This window comes from Embiotoca jacksoni, unplaced genomic scaffold (genome assembly GCF_022577435.1).
Source record: "Embiotoca jacksoni isolate LCO1_2020_lvr unplaced genomic scaffold, fEmbJac1.0.p SCAF_44, whole genome shotgun sequence".
NCBI lineage: Eukaryota > Metazoa > Chordata > Actinopteri > Embiotocidae > Embiotoca > Embiotoca jacksoni.
The window spans coordinates 1,901,668-1,920,519 of NW_027185397.1; the positions used below are offsets into that span (position 1 = coordinate 1,901,668).

The 18,852-nt window shown below is 41.0% G+C and overlaps 2 protein-coding genes across 4 annotated transcripts in view; both read left to right on the forward strand.

Annotated features, from left to right (window-relative positions):
- Window positions 1-3,660, forward strand: part of sh2d3cb (SH2 domain containing 3Cb) — a 30,053-nt gene extending 26,393 nt beyond the window's left edge. For both annotated transcript variants that reach the window (XM_069169402.1, XM_069169404.1), the window contains 3 exons: window positions 504-615; window positions 721-927; window positions 2,544-3,660. In XM_069169402.1, the coding sequence (XP_069025503.1) occupies window positions 504-615; window positions 721-927; window positions 2,544-2,713 (489 nt within the window). In that variant the 3' untranslated portion in view covers window positions 2,714-3,660. The remainder of the gene's footprint in view (window positions 1-503; window positions 616-720; window positions 928-2,543) is intronic.
- Window positions 3,661-5,031: 1,371 nt separating this feature from the next.
- On the forward strand, window positions 5,032-12,659 carry tor2a (torsin family 2, member A). Of its 2 annotated transcripts, XM_069169362.1 has the most exons (6): window positions 5,032-5,216; window positions 5,920-6,185; window positions 8,416-8,591; window positions 8,880-9,007; window positions 10,686-10,868; window positions 12,280-12,659. In XM_069169362.1, exons 1-6 carry the CDS (start codon window positions 5,096-5,098, stop codon window positions 12,351-12,353), a joined length of 948 nt encoding a protein of 315 aa, XP_069025463.1. In that variant the 5' UTR covers window positions 5,032-5,095; the 3' UTR covers window positions 12,354-12,659. The 2 variants fall into 2 exon arrangements, with proteins under 2 accessions (XP_069025463.1, XP_069025464.1); XM_069169363.1 differs by having other exon boundaries at window positions 10,686-12,659.
- The last annotated feature ends 6,193 nt before the right edge of the window (window positions 12,660-18,852 follow it).

Sequence of the window (18,852 nt, forward strand, 5' to 3'; positions counted from 1 at the left end):
GTTCACAAACTTTCTCTCCTTCCACTGTCCGTGTGTTACTATTTTCAAAATCCTCATCGTAAGGGGAAACAGGAAACAACAACCTCTGTCAAAACTTGCCAGTTTCAGTGTGAAGGTCAGAGGTCAAAGATTTGAATAATACAATAAGGTAATCCTGCCTGATTCTTTTAAATCTTTTGCAGGGATTTAACCATTTTTATGCCACGGCTCGCTTCCAAATGTTCCACCAAAACAAGTCCCCCCCATGTGACATTGTGGATTTGTGTGTCTTTGTGGTTTTAGTTGTGGTTGTTATTTCTCTGTTTGTGGTCTCTTTCTGTCCCTTTGTGCTCTCCTATAGAGTGTTTGTGTTCGTTTTTGTGTCGTTCTTTAATTGACTTTCCATCAATAAATGTTAACAGTCACCTCATAGTGAGGCTCTTGTAGCTATCATCTTCTGACTATGGCCCCTGCATCTGAAAACAAGTACCACCAGATTTTATAAGGGATGTTATTCTTCTTAGGTGTCCCGTCTGGAGCAGACATGGATGGCGTTACGGCAGCGACACACAGAGGGCGCTATTCTCTATGAGAAAACTCTCCGGCCATTTATGAAGAGCCTGAATGAAGGAAGAGGTAGAGGTCCTGCTGGATTGTAGTACATTGAAAAACACTCCAAACACAGTTATTACAGTGGATTAAACCTGTATCACAGACTCTGTCCGTGTGTCTGTCCTCCAGAAAACTGTTCGCTGTCCAACACCACTTTCCCCCACATCCTACCCCTCCTCACTCTACTGGAAAAGAGCATGGCGGTGGATGAAGGGACTGAACCCTGGGATACGGTGGAAGCTGGGGTGGATGTGGTCATGTTCCACCTGGGGGTGGCAAGGACCATCGCTCAGCTGGGGGGCATCTACCGCTCCAACGCTGAAAACAAACTACAAGGTCAGAGACCTCAGAGGGACACCGATTTTTCATCGCTATCTGTTATGTGGGAAATATAACCACATTATAATGTTTAAATTTACTTCTAAGTGTACCACCTCACCCCTAAAATGAAGTCAGCAAAAATGATTGAACACGTATTAGAATGTAAACAAAGATAGAAATGATATGAAGGCATACACTAGTCAGACAACATTTGAAACGTTTGCCACCAACTCTGGTAATATCCAAAGACACTGTTACAAACTGGAGTGGTCTGAATTCAGCACACAGACTGAACCAGTTTTCACCAGGACTTGTCTAATCTTTCTATAAACCATATTTTATGTCACTAGTAAAAGATAAAATAATATCTTTTGCCATGAAACTCAAGTAACATAATCCAGAAGTTGAAGTTTAAATTGTTAAATCTATCATCCTGAGTGTGATATCTGGTGAGACATTATCGCGCTGGTTGGATGAGTGCATACTGTGCAAAGCTCTACAGGCAGAGCCAGTTAACCTCTTGTTTAACCCTTTGCTAACTTGAATGGAGGAATAATAATTCAATCGTATACCTGCTCTAGACTTTCCAAATGTCATCAAACCAAATTTAGTAAGTTGGCCTGTTTAAATCAGAATAAAACAGTTCTTTAGTCTTTTCATTTTCACTAAGATAGCATTACATGCCTCAGTCAGGTGATTTACCACCATAGAACCATTATACATATCAGAGTTCTGTCATTTTACGCCTTTTTGAGTCAGCGACAGAAATTACACTGCCTTTATTTTGCTATTTTGCACATAAACATGAGCAGGAACAGGAGGATAGGAGTTATTAGACATCTCTGCTTACTGGAGCCTCATTTTAATGCTCTGTCTATTCAAAATCTATGTCCTAAATGTTTAAACACAGTTCAGTGGGTTGGTAATTCACAACCTGAACTGTCAGGACCCAATTGGCTCGACTGGGATCATTTAATCATTAAAGCAGGTTTGAGTTGCTTAAAAGTAGCTCAGCGATTTATATTTTAGTTATATTTATCTTATTACTCACATGCCAGGCATCCTCTTGTGGACCATTGCAAAATTCATAAGGATCTGTATTTGAATAGGCCTGCCATAGGCTATTCTTTGACAATTCTTTCTTCAAAATCATCATCTCCAAATTTAGTCACTAACAAAAGTGACTAAAAATGGGGAACCTTTGGCTCTTTGGCTAAGAGACATGGAGCAATTTTAAATCACAGCAAGTCTTCTTGTTCCCATCACCAAGCCAAAATGGGATTTGCAAAACTTAAAAAACTAAAGTTTTAACTTTGATTTCTGTCTTATTAAAACTCTAAATTATCGAGTAAACCTTATGACAATGAGTCAGTGACATTAAAAATGACTGAACTGGGTTTAAAAAATTAAGAATGAAACACAAAACAATGCTGCATCCATTTCAGTTATAGTAGTACTGTGCAGCTTCATTGAGTGTGCAGCTATCAGCAATGTCAAAGTTGTGGCAGGTGGTCTTTTAACAGATGCAGACTGGTCCTGGTTCAAGCACCTCCAGGGTGGTAAGGGTGGCTTTCTGTTTTCTCTCTCTGCCCCTCTGCTGCTTCTACTGATAAGATGATGTGATGTCGCAGGTTTCCAGGAGCAGTCCGACGTCCTGGAGCTCTTCCTGACAGACTTTCAGATGAGGCTGCTGTGGGGGAGCCGGGGAGCCGAGGAGAACCAGGTTCTGCGATACGCCAAGTTCGACGAGGTGTTGACGGCTTTGTCCAACAAGCTGGAGCCACCCGTCAGACGTGTCTAACCCCAGACATATCCTTAATAACTGTTTATCTGGCATGAAGTGATTCCTACATGAACTCTAGTCTTCTGTCGGATGCTGGGCTCTTCCTAGCAATTGCTGGTTCTGATGCTTTGCTCAAAGGCCACTGGAGGCTCATCGAAGGGTAGAGCATGGTGATGTGTCAGACAGGGATGCTCCAGTCACATGTAGACATCTACATCAGACTCAAACAGTATGCCAGTCTGCCCAACTGTAACAGGATACTTGAAGTGTGAAACTGGCTTTTGCTAAATGGTTCTTTTCTCCTACCAGAGTTTTTTCAGTATGTTTGAAGCCAGGCCGACTGAACTGTCACAAACGGGCAGTTTGTGGATGAAACCACTGAAATGAGGGTGATGGAGCCACTGAGGACTTTAATGTCTCCAATATCACAGATTAACATTATCTTGCCAGCATCTTTTCTTTGATATGTTTTGGCTTCTTACTTGAAGACTGCACCTATCCCACTTTAAACAATGTTTAAATATGTGGTACTGTACCTGGTTCTGCTGGGGTTACGGGAGGCCACAGATCGTTCTCATGAATTAGATAAGAGGAGGTCAGTGTATATATGTTTTTGTCTGTGTGAAGGCTGGACCTTCCCTACATCTACAACTGTACACACCCAATACAAGTGTATCTACATTTCATTATTTGTTGTACAATGTTCGTCATCATGGGTTAATCATAAGGATTATGATGTTAATATTTAATGTAATATATGACACGTTGTTATGAGTGCGAGGGTCAATTCACTTTATTTTCTTTTTTGTTTCTTATTATTTTTATAATAATGTCAATTGGAGTGAAATGAGTGATATGAAAGTGGAGTGACCCCAACAGCATCCACAGCATTTCTATTATCTTACACAGTAATAATGTCTTATATTTATAAAAAATTGAAAATATGAATAAACATGGTTACCTCACTGGAAAGCCAGTTTATTGGATAAAACTCGTGTCCGTGACATGCCTGGTGCTCTTTTCTCGACTGTCACTAGAGACAACATTAATATGAAATTAAGAAAATCCTTAAAGATTTCTCATACTTATTTGAAGAAAAGTGGGATTTTCTTGATTATTGAAGGTTTTATTAAATTGAAGGTTGGAAAATGATCAATTTTAGTGCAAAATAGTGTACCTGCACAGGAAGTACAACAACCTTTCCAAACTTTCACAGTAAAGACTCTTGACTTTTTCTTTTTTAAAGAAATCTAAATTCAAAATATTTTTGTAGTTTTTTTTTTTTTTTGCCATCTGACAAATATGTCATGTGTGTCACGACCACAAAAAGGGATGGAACTGTAAAAAGTGTTTTTCAGTTTTGTTTTTTCAAGTTTTTTCATGTTTTCCTGAATAACATTTTCTAGGATGATATTCTTTGACCCAGTGCTATACATAATTACAGTTTAATACAAACTCTCCATTTATTTTCTATTAATGTTTACAAAAATATATATCCAAGTATAATTATATAGAATCAAATGTAGATATGTTTCAAATAAAAAATTGCTAAGTACTGAATAAAAAAAATATATTTCCAGATGCTCTATCATCAGTTTTCATTGTTTACAAAAAAATAGGTCCAAGTGGAACAACAGTCCATAACGATGTATTTTTTGTCTTTAATTAATAAGTGGAGTTAAACATTAAAGCCATTAAAGCCGTGTTTGAGGCCAGGAATAAATCACCAGCTGAAATATAACTAATATTAATTACCATCCCACTAGCTTCAAAATACAGCATCACATCAACTACATCAATGTTCACGTTTGTCAAATTTCCTATTAATACATTTCTACATATCTATCAAAATATTAAGTGTTAAATGGCTGTGAAAAAATAGATGAAAAAACAATTTTCTCATCAATAGTACTGTTTTAAGAGGAGGGAGGGGGTAGAGGAGGAAACAGGGGAGGATCTACAGCCCTCCAAACATAGAAAAGAAAACTTTATTCATCTTCAGGCTGCGATATTTGGGTGTTACAGCAACATACAGAAAAATGTATTAAATGAAATATAATATAGTTGTTGTTTTTTTAATTGACGAATATTAAATATGCCAATAAGAAAGTAGAAGTGCACTTGGGGAGTGAATATTTCCGCCAAGGTCAAATATTCATGATATGCAAATCTGAAACGGCAACAATAGCTACATATAGGCAAACTATTTCCATGACTACGAGATTGACGAGTCCAACGTGCCCCAATCAGATGCTTTCTGGGAAATGTAGTTCTCTTGGTCACAGTGTTACGTGTTTCCTGGATGCCGTCCTGGAAGTAGAAGAACTACAAACGGGTCGCTCCTTCCGTCGGGGAGGTCCAGTCGGTTTTTTTTTTACTCTCTGCCAGCAGGCAGCCAAAATGTTGGCCATCCTGTCTGTGCTGCTTTTCTGCGTCTGTAACCCAGTCTGCTGCCTTTTTCAGAAACTTTACTGCACCATGTCGGAAAGCTGCGACTGCGACTTTAAGCCCAACATCAGAGGTAAGACGCGATGTGGTTGTTGTGGGCGAGCTAACGTTAACTTCCGGGCTACGTATTAGCCGGCTAGCTAGCCGGGCAGCATTACAAAGTCCGGACAGTTTGGCTCACCGAGCCGTCGTTTAGACACACTGTACGGAATATGCACATCAATACAACGGTCTGACCTCACTGATGTTTCAGGCCACAGTGTAATTGAAGCTGTTGTCAATCACACGTTTAGCCGGTGAACCTCCTCCGTGTTGTATAACATTGAAAATAAGAGGTTGGAACCCTAAAATGTTAAAAAACAAGCCTTTTTTTTTTTTTTTTTTTTTAGAAATGGGGACATTTCTGGATATGTAACACTTACATACTATATGCAATTTAATTAGCTACTAATCGGCTTTCAAAACCTTTTGAAATGTTTTCGTTTTTTTGAGGACTTTGTTGTGGTTACTGAAGAGCACAAAAACAGGCCAAAATCAAAGCAGTAAAGCTCCAGATATTCTTAACTCAAAAAGACCTTCAGATGATTTCTTTTGTGATCACTAAACTCAATCTCAAGGCAATTTATCTGCTCAGTTCTTGGTCTGTTTGGATTTTGCCTTACTTGTGTAAGGTCACTGTAACACTTTGATAAACTACCTTTTAACCAGTCAGCTGCTGACATGCCACATTAACATGGAAGGTGTCAAACTGTCTTTTATCTATTTGTGATGAGCAGACTTGGAGTGGGACCTCTACAAGAATGTCTTCGGTCAACATCTGGCTCAGAACATCGTGTCACAGGAGGTGGTGAGGTTCATTCAAAATAAAAGCCCCGATCGGCCGTTGGTGCTGTCCTTCCATGGATCGTCCGGCACCGGAAAGACGCTGGTCAGCTCCATGCTGGGAAAGCACCTGTTTGGCTTCGCCATGAGCAGCCCGTTTGTCCACCAGTTCATCCCGACGCTGCACTTCCCCTCATCCAAACAAGTCAGTCGGTACAGGGTAAGTTACAGATCATGGTGATCTTGATTTGTTCACTTCCTGTCGTTTTATGAGAAGTTAAAGGTTTGTGACAAATTGCCATATTTAGGATAAGAGGCTAAATACCAATAATGTTAGAGCTGAGTTACTGGGTTGACAGAAAAGTCACTACTTTGATAATCAGTTAATTGTTTAGTTAAAGTTTTATACACCTGCAGCTTCTCAAATGGCACGATATATTGCTTATTTGTGCCATGTAAAAATGTAAACTTTAGTTTCAGATTTTTGGCCAGACAAAACAATAATAATAATAATAATAATAATAATAATAAACTTGATTTGTGTAGCACCTTTCATACAGGAAATGCAGCTCAAAGTACTCTACAGCAAGAAAACGACATGCCGTGTTTGACATAAAAACAGATATAAAGAAACATTTCAAAATATAGGAAAGAAATGAAATGCATGAGAACAGATAAAATGCATTAAACTAAACACTAATAGAGTTAAAATATAAAATAAGCAATATCCATCCAACAAGACATCTGAATTTGTTGTCTTGATTATATCTTTTTTTCTTCCTATATAATTAATAATAATTAATTGTGATCAAGTTTAATTTAAATTTCAAGTCAATTCTATTTATATTGTAGCGTAGTTGTATCCCCAGAATAATAGTTGGGCGCCAGACAGGAAAATAATAACATTTCTCCCCTGCCAATTTAAGAATTGTGTGTATAATTTCATAGGGGAGATCGCCCGGATAGTTTTAAAACCCCACAACAAAAGGCTGAAAGGAAACATTACACAAACCATAATTTGCATCATTAAATATTCATTCTATTTAAACAAAACAGTCATCAAATTAAATGGTCATAATTTCTAAATAAGCACAAACATTACACAACAAAATATCCCTTAAATGTCCATGAAGGCAGAACAATCATAAATCAAAATCAGAGTCCAGATCAGACAACAGCAAATGTCTCTTAAAAGAAAGATGAATTTAGAGACTCCCGTCTCTGTTGAAAATCAGTTCGGTTCAGAGTGTTTGTGTCTGGTATAGGTGTGTATATGTATATGTATATGTGGGGGGGGGGGGGGGGGTCTCGTGTCCAGGAAGATGAGGGTGGAAGCTGAAAGGGTGAGGTGAGGAAGGACAGGGAGAATCTTGAAAAACATTTCTTTAAAGAAGTTTTTTAAAAACGCCCAACCAAAGCCAGGGAGGTCCTCAGTCTCAGCCCCACAGGTCCAAGATGGAGACGAACACGTTCAGCTCTCCCACCCGCTCCAGGGATCCACTCAGCTCCACCCGCTCCAGGGATCCACTCAGCTCCACCTGATCTTGGTCTCCAAAAACCGTCAAATCAGTCCAGCCAGTTCAGGGAAAATCCAGTGATCTGTCACCTGGAAAATAATTCCAACTTCCTTTTTTAGAGTTACTATCTCCCGAAACTGAATTCTGTCTTTGCCGAGCTCTTCTTTTCAACCACTCTCACGCCTCCTCAGGTCTCCTTCATGCTTCCTTGGTCTGTTGATTCTCTTCCTCTGCTCATAGGTGTGCTTGATTGATCATTTCCTTGTCTGTTGATTGAGGGCTCTTCCCTACTCTTTTGTTTCTTTTTTCCTTCTCCCCCATTCTGCTACAATATAGTGCCTAAAAACACTTCATTTCAGGGCGCTTTACTTGGGCCCTGTTCATAGCTGGCATTAATATTTCATCCCGGGTGATCTGATCACAAGTGGACTAATACGTCTGTTCACACCTGACGTCATCATGTGTGTCCACGTGATTCTGTACGCACACTTACATCACGTAAATAAACGCGTGAACGAGAACGCAGACGAAGGAGAGGAGTTGAAGCAACGGGAATTTGACACCATGAGATATCTGTTAGAAATGTTCGTCTGTTAGAAATGTACGCGCTATTTAAAATGTGTAAATGTTAGTAACTCACAAACCTGAACCATCATCGTATTTAAATACCGCCGCGGTTTTGAGACGGTCAGACTCCGCGCTGCAGTGGAGAAATTAATTGTGCAAGCTAGTGTAATTATTTATAATATTTTTCTGGGGGTATCAAGAAATCTTTCGAGGTCATTTCAGAAAATCTTTGTAGAGAAAACAATCATTTATAATTTGTGTGACATGCCGACGGAACAACCGTCTACATGTTAAGAATACCAACAGATTCCTCAGTGACTGTAGAGACTGCAGCCAGACTAAATATCCCTCCTTTGGTTTTTGTAGAACGACTTGAAGAACTGGATTCAGGGAAACCTGACTGAGTGCGCCCGCTCTGTCTTCATTTTTGACGAGATGGAGAAGATGCCGCCGGGCCTCATCGACGTCCTGGAGCCCTTCCTGGGTCCCTCCCACGTCGTGTTTCGCACCAACTACCGCAAGGCCATCTACGTCTTCATCAGGTGAGGGTACGCTCACCCAGCTGAGAGGCATGTCGACGGGAAGCAGGAGTTCATTCTCCATCTTTAAATTCTGAAGGACAGACGGGGGGGGCGGGTCAAAATGTCTCTTTAAACTTCTTTGCTATGAAACCAGCAAATATCTGACATTTAATCCAAAGTTTAATGCACAGGTCGAGGTTACATTCCCCTCCCAGCGACGCTTTAAGAAAAAAACCCTCAGTAATCATAAACTGGTGGGTGTTTTCATCTCAGACAGCTCTTGATGTGTTTCTTCTGTCTTTCCTGCAGCACCACAGGAGAGGACGTGATCAACAAAGTGACTCTGGAGAACCGGCAGGCCGGAAGAGAAAGGGAGGACATTAAGTTGGCCGACCTGCAAGACGCCATCGCGCAGGAAGTTTACAACAAGAACACAAGTAAGAGTCCTTTCTAGGCGTTAAATACTCCAGCGTCAAACGCACACAGCACAGGAACTCAACACGTATTCATCCCAAACTGGTCACAACGGGACTTTCTGGACAATGCCTGCAGGGTTAGCTGCCATTTTTATTCATTCAATTAGATTTGATCCATAAAGGACCTTATCGCAACACGAGTCATCACAAGTCACTTCACACTGGAGGGTCCTTACAACAGAAGGACAGTTACAACAGTTTCCCTGACGTTTTGAAAATGTACCAAACCATGAGTTTCGGGCACCGTTGCACCACACAGGAAATTATTAGAAAGATTTCCACTTCCTCAAACAAACGGCTCATCGAGCATGCTCAGTTCTTCAAGTGCTTTTTTTGCCTCCATTTTCTTTTTCTTTTTTTTTCATCTTTTCAGTCACAACTGTCTCTGGGACACTTGTTATTTCAAAGTTTGAGAAAGATTAAAAAAAGAAAAATGAAAAAATAACAAGTCAGCATTTATGTAAATTCAGTTCAACTTTATTTATATAGCGCCAAATCACAACACAGGTTATTTCATGGTACTTAACACATTAAAGTCCTTACAGCAAGACTTTACAATATTATAAAGAGAAACCAACAATTCAACAATTCCCACATAAGCTAGGAGGAAAAAACTCCTCTTTAAGGGAGAAAAACCTCCAACAGAGGGAAGAAAAACTCCCTTTAACAGGAAGAAACCTCCGACAGAACCAGAGGTGGAGAACATCTGTTATCAGAACCAGACTCAGAGGTGGAGAACATCTGTTATCAGAACCAGACTCAGAGGTGGGCGGAGCATCTGCCTCCACCGGTTGGAGGTGAGAGGAGAGCAGAGAGAGAAAAGGACAACATAGAGATAGAAGAGAAGAACTGTTGGTGGAGACGACAAGCGCAGAGCAGAGACATGCAGCTCAATGAGACATGCAGCTCCATGAGACATGCAGCTCCATGAGACATGCAGCTCCATGCAAATGCAGCACGTACCTTGTTTGTGCCACTAACAGCTCAGTCACAGATTCCGGTATTCACATTGAAATGTGTTTGTAAAGCAGCACGGGGAACAAAAGCGTACATACATACAGAAATCCAATAATACAAATTAAATAGCACAAGGCAATAAAAGCTATTAAAATATCCAACTGGCACACATCAACTGAATGCTTCTCTGTTTAGTTTCCACTCTGTGGACAGGAAGCAGATCTGAAATGTAGATATCAGAAATGTATCCTGGTAATATTTAGTTCATATTTTACTCAAAGGAAACCAGTAAAAATATCTGAGAAATGGAGTCACTTGATCAAAAAAGTAAAAGGGTAATATTTCATGTTCATGTTATATTTATTATTATGATTAGCTGTATGGATAACTATCTCACGTGTCAGACTTCCTCATCTGCTGTTTAAATAAAAAAATGGACGCAGAAAACCTTTCATAACTTTATCTTTCACGACCAAGAAAATGAATCTTCCTAAAAGTGAGTTTCCTCTGATGGTCTGGAGACGGCAGCAGTGCTCTGCAGCGGTGCACAAACGTTGGAGATGAAACCGTCTCATCCGTGTGTAAAAACAGCTGATTTGACGACATATTGCTGGCCTGGCTCGGTGACCGTTATATTACTGTTCGTGTAAAGAAGCTGAAGTGAATCTCGTTCTGTCTGCAGGCGGCTTCTTCCGGTCCAAGATCATCCAGCAGAAACTGGTCACCAGCTTCGTTCCCTTCCTGCCGATGAGCCGCTGCCACGTGGAGAGCTGCGTGCGCTCGCAGCTCTGCCAGCTGGGCAGCTGCAGCCGCAGCGACGTGGTTCTGGCAGTAGGGGACGACATGACCTACGCTCCCGTCCAGGGTCAGTACTTCTCCACCACCGGCTGCAAGGCCGTACCTGCCAAAATCAACTTCTTCCTGTGAGCTGGAGGGGGACAGGTTTTATTTAATAACATAAATATCCGAGGAACTCCCTCGGAGGTGAGTCAGTGAACAGAAGCAGTCGGAGTCCGCCGGCGTCAGTTTATAACCACGAGAAGATCAGAGCAGCGTCGAGGACACCTGAACTTGAAAATCAACCTCAAGCCTGCTTGATTCAAAGCAGTTTCGTGCCACCAAGTGTTTGCCTGCCGGCTCCCTAAACGTTATTCAGTGTCTGAACCAGGAGTCACGACACTCTCTACCTCAAAGCCAACTCCAGTGGGAATTTATCAACTTTAAATTTGGTTTTAGATTCCAGAAGCTTCAGCTGGAGGTCATCAGTTGATCTTAGTTTATTTTTTAGGCTCCTTATTTATCTGGTCTTAATGATTTTTGGTTTCTCAACACCACCATCCTTCCACATTCAAACTGCTGCTGACTTCTGGCAGGCGTCCACAGCTGCCTGGAGCAGCTGGAGGTTCCTTCATCTGTTAGCCGGCTAACAGTGGTAGACAGGGGACTCCAAATTTTCCATAAATTATTGTTTTTAATGTTTGAATTTAGGAAAACATTTCTCATTTCATGCAGTGATTAAAAGACTTAGCAGTGTCAGGTTTTTTTGGGATCACATTTAGAGCTGGATGACTATACATATTTGGCTTTTTCTAAAGAGGGTTGGATAGTAAGCACATTTATCGTTCAGCTCTTTCTGAAGTTTAAATGTATTGGAACTGAAAAATGTCCAAACCAAACTCTGGTCATTGCATTTAGAGTGCGAAAACAATAAGTATTTTTTTTTAAAAGAAAGGGGAAACGAGATGAATTTCACCTGAAAACATTGTTGCTTTGGGGCTGGATGGCATATTTTGGGGGCACATCACTACTTCTGCCATTAGGTGGCAGTAAAGATTTCCTTTTGCCAAGAGTGGTCGAGTTGAAGTAGAGTTCACCTGCAGCGCTGCATTTTAATTCACTTCGTCCCATATAAGTGAGTTGGGTAATGGATCCTTTGTTTTATTTTTGTTTCTTTGCTGTAAACTTTATGGTGACGTTAACGGCTACGTGGGTTTAAACACACTTAAAGTGCACTTTATGGAGTACGAAATGGACCTGATGTGTTTACTCTTGTCAGTATGCATCTAAAATATTGCCACGAGTTTGAATTGTTTACAACTAATTATTTACTGTAAAACATGAATTCTTTGTTGTCTTAAATGACGTGTGTTAAATGGAAATCAAAGTTAATTGAGTTTTCGAGTGAAGATGAATTTGTCATTGGAGCGAGGACACACGATGCAGTCAGAAGGCATTCAGACATTCAGCAGCCATCATCTTTTCTTTTTTTTTGTCAGTGTTTAGAGCAAAGGACTCTACAGAAGATCCGTTTTTCGATGTGATGAATCCCTTCAGAGAACTCAGCCTGTGAGCTTCCACCAGACTTCAGGCAAACTTTCTTTTCATTCATTTGCATGTGGACTTCAGCGCCATCAGAAGTACGGCAGTGAGAGTTTTACACCCATTATCAGTGGTTTTTAGACTCTCACCCTGCCATGATACAATCGGAACAGTCCCAATCAGAAGCAGACTTCAAGGGTTGTTTGTGCTGCCTGTGTTATGTGAGTTTCAGGTTCAACTGCTGAAGTGCCTGGACGTTGGTGAATGAAGCCTCTGAGACTAAATACAACTTGGTACGACAGTTTGAGATCAAATTAAAATGTAAATACATGACAAAGCTGTTGTTCTGTGCCTTTCTGTGTAATGTTCTTTTTACTCCCCTATATTTATTGGACCGCTTTCATTTTTCATCACTTTACAGATTCAGGTTATTTATACAAAATGTACTCAACAAAAATGATGAATTGTTTTAAAGTGGAGTATTTTACAGTTTAAAAAAACTGGATACAACTCTCAGGTTTCTAAAGCACACACAGCGAGTGTCCAATTGTTTAGAAACACTGGCAATTTGGTGCTTTGTGTTAAAAATGACAATAGCTCCCACAGTTCTCTTCATATTGAACCCAAATAAATAAGAGCTGAGATGGGACACCTAAATGTTGTAGGCATTATTTGATTTCTAATGGAGCGACTCAATGTTTGAAAGCACAATTTCTTGTTCCTTGTCGACTGACAAGCAGCGCTGAAATTGGCATTCTGTCTGAAGACTACTTTTATTTTGTAGTTCTTTAACTTACTGAAGGTCTTTCGTTTGTAAAACTCAGCGGTATTACTGTCATACCGAGGTAAAATTGGTAAAGTTATGGGGATTTAAAATACAAATGTGGGGGAAATTGGACTTAATTGCTATGTTAAAACAAGCACAAATTAGGCACCTCATTTACATAATACCAAAGTACATCGGAGCTGTTTAAGTTTAAAATTTAAGGTCAACTAAAGAAGTAGAAATGCAAATCTCAAGAACCTGAAATTCAAGATTACATTAGATTCACTTATTTACAGCTCTCCTCTTTTCTGCCAATCAAAACAGATCTTGTCTTGTGATATTTTATTCAGGCATTAAAAGTGCCTGAACACTGGTGTCGTGTTGATACATGGTGTTTCCCTCCAACTGTCCCTGATGGAGAGTGAACGGCGCTACTGTGTGGCAGGTCTCTGAGCAGGAAGCACAGCAGATGTGATCTCTCTGACAGAGATGTTCTTCTGATATCTTCCTTCTGCAGGAAATTAATAGTTTCTCAATCGGAAATGAACAGATGTCAGAGGTCTTCGGGATTCAGTGTTTGTTCATCGCTCTTTATAGTCCACCAGGCATTCTTGGTTGTGAGGACATTTCTCTCAGCAGGAAATTTTACATGACACCAGTTTCAAGTTTCACTTGCACATGAGATGGTCAGCTGTTACCGAAGAGTAATTTGATTAATTTCAATTCATCAGTGGATAAGTAGATTTATTCACAAAAGTTATTCTTGATAAAGAAAAAATGCTGCCACAGATGGACAACCCCATTTGACACGGTCTGTAAAATGTAAATAAAAACAAAATGCAATGTTTCAGAAATCACGTAAACCCATATTTCATTGACAAAACACTAAAGACATCACGTGTTAAAACTGAAAGTTTTTATTGATTTACGAAAAATATGTGCTCATTTTGAATTTTATCCAGCAACATGTTTCAAAGAAGTTGGGAAAGGGGCATGTGTTCCATCACTTTTTCTTTTAACAACACTCTGTAAACTCTGGAACTGAGGAGACCAGTTGCTGAAGTTTTGAAAGTAAAATGTGGTCCCATTCTTGCCTGATAGAGGATTTCAGCTGCTCAACAGTTCAGGGTCTCCTTTGTCATATTTTCCGTTTCATGATACTCCAGATGTTTTCAATGATTGACAGGTCTGGACTGCAGGAGGCCAGTTTATCAGCGGACTCTTCTACTACGGAGCCATGCTGTTGGAATACGTGCAGAATGTGGTTGGACGTTGTTCTGCTGAAATAAACAAGACGTTGTCTGGATGGCAGCATATGTTGCTCCAAAACCTGAATATCTCATTCAGCATTAATGCTTCCTTCCCACATGTGCATGTTACCCATGCAATGTGCACTCACACATCCCCGTACCATCACCCCATACCTGGCTTTTGAACTGTGCCCTAACAACAAGTCCCTCTCCTCTTTAGCCTGGAGAACATGATTTCCCCCAAATAATCTCAGATTGTGATCCATCAGACCTCAGGACAGTTTTCCACTTCACCTCAGTCCATCTTCAATGATCTCGGTCCAGAGAAGGCGGCGGTGTTTCTGGATCATGTTTCTATCTGGTTTCTTCTTTGGAGAGTTTTAACCTGCATTTGTGGACGCAGCGATGAACTGTGTTCACAGACGATGGTTTTCACAAGTGTTCCTGAGCCCATGCAGCGATTTCCACGACAGAATTGTGTCTGTTTTTAATGCAGTGCTGCCTGTCCTTCCTTGTCCCTTGTGAACAGAGATTTCTGCAGGTTCCCCGGATCTTTTAATGATAATATAAACCGTAGATGATGATATCCACAAAATCTTTGCAATTTTTTTTATTGAGGAACATTATTTTTGAATTGTTGCTCTATTTATCCACACAGTCTTTCACAGATTGGTGAACCTTTGTGGTTTTGACTAAAAAGTCTCAAAAAAATATTGGGTACACCTTGTAATAGCTTGATTCATCAATCCAATATGGTTTATGATCAACCACATGGAAAATAAAAATAAATGATCCACTTCAACTGGACCTCCACGCGTTATAGACTCTATTCCAGGATATCCACTGACATGTGGTTCAAGCTTTGGAAAAAGCCAGTAAGATGACTGTGAGTTAGTTCGTAAAGGGAAAAACTTACAGTCATCAAAGTTATTTTTGAATAAAGTTTGACAAAGTAGAAGTGAAATTTGTCACTTAATATGAACAAAACTTGGGAACACGTGAGCTGCTGCCACTTCCTCAGTTACTTTGACTATTTTCTCTGCCAGCTCAGTTTCTTTGAAGAAATCCGAATGCATTTTGTCACCCGCAGGTGCTCAACCCTCCGACGAACAAGCCAATATCTTCCGGATTCAATTTCCTGCCCGGCTGCTGTCATTTTGGAAGCATCTTCTTGTCCTCTTTAAAAAGGCGCCACGTCGCCTCCTATATATGCCACATCTCCCCATGATCCTCCTGTGATGACTTCATCAATCCCCACCCTCCGCCCTCCACCCTCAACCCCACCCACTACCACCACCATGCAGGCGGCGGTGTGAGGAAGAGGAGGGGTTCAAAGGTCAGCTTAAAAGGCCTCTTCACTCCCAGCTGCCGTTGCTGTGTGTCACCATCTCAGCCCTTTCTGGACAATGAGAGACACACATAAAAAATGCCAGGATGACCGCCACACACACATACATCTACCTCGTGTGACCTCTGAGCCTGTTTTCACACGCTCCCTGCAGAACAGCTGGACCAGCCTCTCCTCTCTACCATTGGACCAGGTCGGAGAAAGAGAGAGAAGAAGAAGAAGAAGACAGAGAAAGGGTATGGTTAAAAGTTGGTTATTTCCTTCTTTCATTTTATTCCAACCCTTCTCCCTCACCACCACCTCCCCCCTCTTCTCCACATTTACTTCCTTCCTTCCCTCCTTCCTCTCTCCCTTCCTCTTCCTCCCCTCAGCTCCTCCATCACAAATCTGGTGTAAAAAGCCACTTTCACCTCCCACTTTACCTCCTCACCCCTTTGCCAAACCTCCCGTCTCCCTCCCTTCCATCAGGGGTGGGGTGGGAGGGGGGCAACAATGGGACGCTGCTCCTTCCTCCCCCTCCTCCCCACCCACCTCCACATCTGTGAGTGCCCCTCTGTCTCCTCATTCTTCTCCCTAACCGCTCCATTATTGGACCTCTTTCACTTGTAAATGTGGCCAGCGATACTTCTGATGGGTCTTTTATGCAAGCGGTCGGGGTGAGGAGAAAGGTAGGGGCTGCAGAGGAGGGGGAATGAGTACAATGAGGGGGTGGGTCATGGTTGAGGGTGGCGAGAGGGGTGAGGGGGGTGGTTTCAGGAGTCTTGTGCGGTTTTCTCTCTTGCAAGCCAGAGAGAACGAGGGGACAATTGTGACAAAGAGTTAAATCCTTTTTTGTGTGTGCAGTCATTTGGGACGGTTGTGACGGACCCCAGCTCTCGCCTCACATTCCTGCAGCCGGCTATCCCCCAGCAGGACGGTGAGGAACGCGACGGGCCTGAGGTGGAGGGACGACCGCAGTGAAAGCTCAGTCAGAAGTTGTGTTGTGCACCCCAGAAGGGCGACACGTTATCAAAACGAACCCATGTGTGCAGAGGCGCTTCGCATTGCGTATCATAGCATGCAACAACGAGTCTCTGTTACAGGTACTATCACTGATTATGTGTCCAAGTGCATCAGTAGATGTGTGCAACCACCAGCTATATGTTGATGCTTTTTTTTTCATTATAATTCAACAGCAACGCCGTTTCCTAGAAATGAATGAACCATAAAGTTAGTGAGATGCAATGGCGGTGTGTAAATGAGTGAAGAAAGAAGCTCAGTACATTATTGGTGGTCCCCCAGCAGCCAAGGCCTATGACAGCATAACTAAGAGATGAATCAATGTCACCTGAGCCTAACTAAGAACTTTATCAAAAAGGAAAGTCTAATCTTAAAAGTAAAGAGGGCGTCTGCCTCCTGAATCCAAACTGGGAGCTGGTTCCACAGAAGAGAACCACGAGCAGGCCAGTACTCTGAGAGCAAAGCCCTCTATTAGGATGATATGGTACTAAATGATCTACGATGAGATGAAGGTTGGCCATGAAGAGCTTTGCAAGTCAGCAGAAGAACTTTGAACTCAGATCTGGATTTTATGGCAAGTCAATGAAGAGATACTGATATAGAAGAAATATGATCTCTCTTGCTAAATCCTGTCGCTACTCTTGCATCAGCATTTTGGATCAACTGTAGGCTTTCTAGAGAGTTATTGGGACTTTTCCAAATTTTCGAAGTTGGGCTGAGGAAGGATGTCCCTGATTTTATTAATATTGCATGGAGAGCAGTCCAGCAGACTGTAAGAGTGAGTTGAAGAACATATCCTCATGAAAAATCCTTCCAAGAGTTCCCACAGTGGTGCTCGAGGCCAAAGGCAATGTCATCTAGAGTAAATATGAACTGCAACGAACTGGCAAAGAAGAAGTGAGGGGAGAAACAGGTATACTGTATATGCACAGGAGAGGCAATAGAACGCAGGTGGCCTGAAATGACACAAGAGGTAAAGTAGCAAAATAAAACAGGAAATAGAAAAACACAAGCGAAAACCTGTGACACAAACACAAAAACTTCAGTTTTGGCCAAATTTGGGATTTCGTTAACTGTAGGTCACCCATCCTTTAAGTCCTTTGGATGTGCTTGAAGTTTCACAAACTAATTAGTTTCATCTGGTTTTACAGACAGATATAACTGGCTGTCATCTCCATAGCAATGGAAATGTATACTGTGCTTCCTCATGAAAACGCCAAAGGGAAGCAAGTATAATGCGAAAAGTATCGGACCGAGCATTGAACCTTGTGGTACTGTGGAAGAGACATCGTTGACATGAACAAATTGTAATCTGATAGATATGATTTGATCCAGCCTCTGAAATGTTTTAAACAATTGTATGAAAGTCAGCGCTGAGATTCAATAGGACAAGTAGAAAGAAGAAACTAACAGATTGCTTGTAACTTTCACCATAATGGACTCTAACGCCAGATTGAACATTTTCAAACTGCGGAGATTGTGCAAAATTGATTTATATTTTTTAAATCTAGTATTTAGGTTAGATATAGGTCTACAGTTGCCTAATGTTATTCTTGTTATCCTCTGATGAATATTTTGCAGTCCTGGAGTTAAGTATTATGTGCTATTACACTGCCCTTCTGGGCTAGCTGTAATTCTTCTAAATCAGTGGACAGACATTCACTGTAATGTCATTTTTCCCAGCGACTGTGTAGTTAATTAATGTAAATTCAAATGTTATTTAAAAAATGGTCAGATCAAAGAGGCTTTTGAGGAAACACTATCAAATAAACAGATGAAGTTTGTGACTTGAGACACAATGTTTTTATCTATTTAACCAAAAGCACCATCATTCTTGACGTTAACCAAAGTGCTGCTCTTCCCTAATCTAACCGCAGATGGTAATCTGGCGTCAGGGCTGCCGCCAGCCTCTGGGTCTGCAGCAGCAGTACATGTAGAAGCACGATCTAAGCATGAGCTCTATTACTACTTAGCTAGTTAGCTACTATAAATGAAATGTCTGCGTACAAAAAAAAATGCATTTTAATGTTAATACACACTGACATACCTCTGTAGTGCCTTCTGTCTTTTCTTTTCTCCGTTTTTGTGTCTTACATACCTGAAGACTTGGACCTTTTCATAATGAAATAATTTGAGCCAATAATAACTGAAATAATGACATCTGTCC

Coding starts and splice junctions, on each gene's coding strand:
- tor2a (XM_069169362.1), top strand. CDS start 5,096: ATGTTGGCCATCCTGTCTGTGCTGCTTTTCTGCGTCTGTAACCCAGTC. Junction 8,592..8,879: donor GCCATCTACGTCTTCATCAG/GTGAGGGTACGC, acceptor TCTTTCCTGCAG/CACCACAGGAGAGGACGTGA. Junction 10,869..12,279: donor GACCTACGCTCCCGTCCAGG/GTCAGTACTTCT, acceptor TTTTTTTGTCAG/TGTTTAGAGCAAAGGACTCT.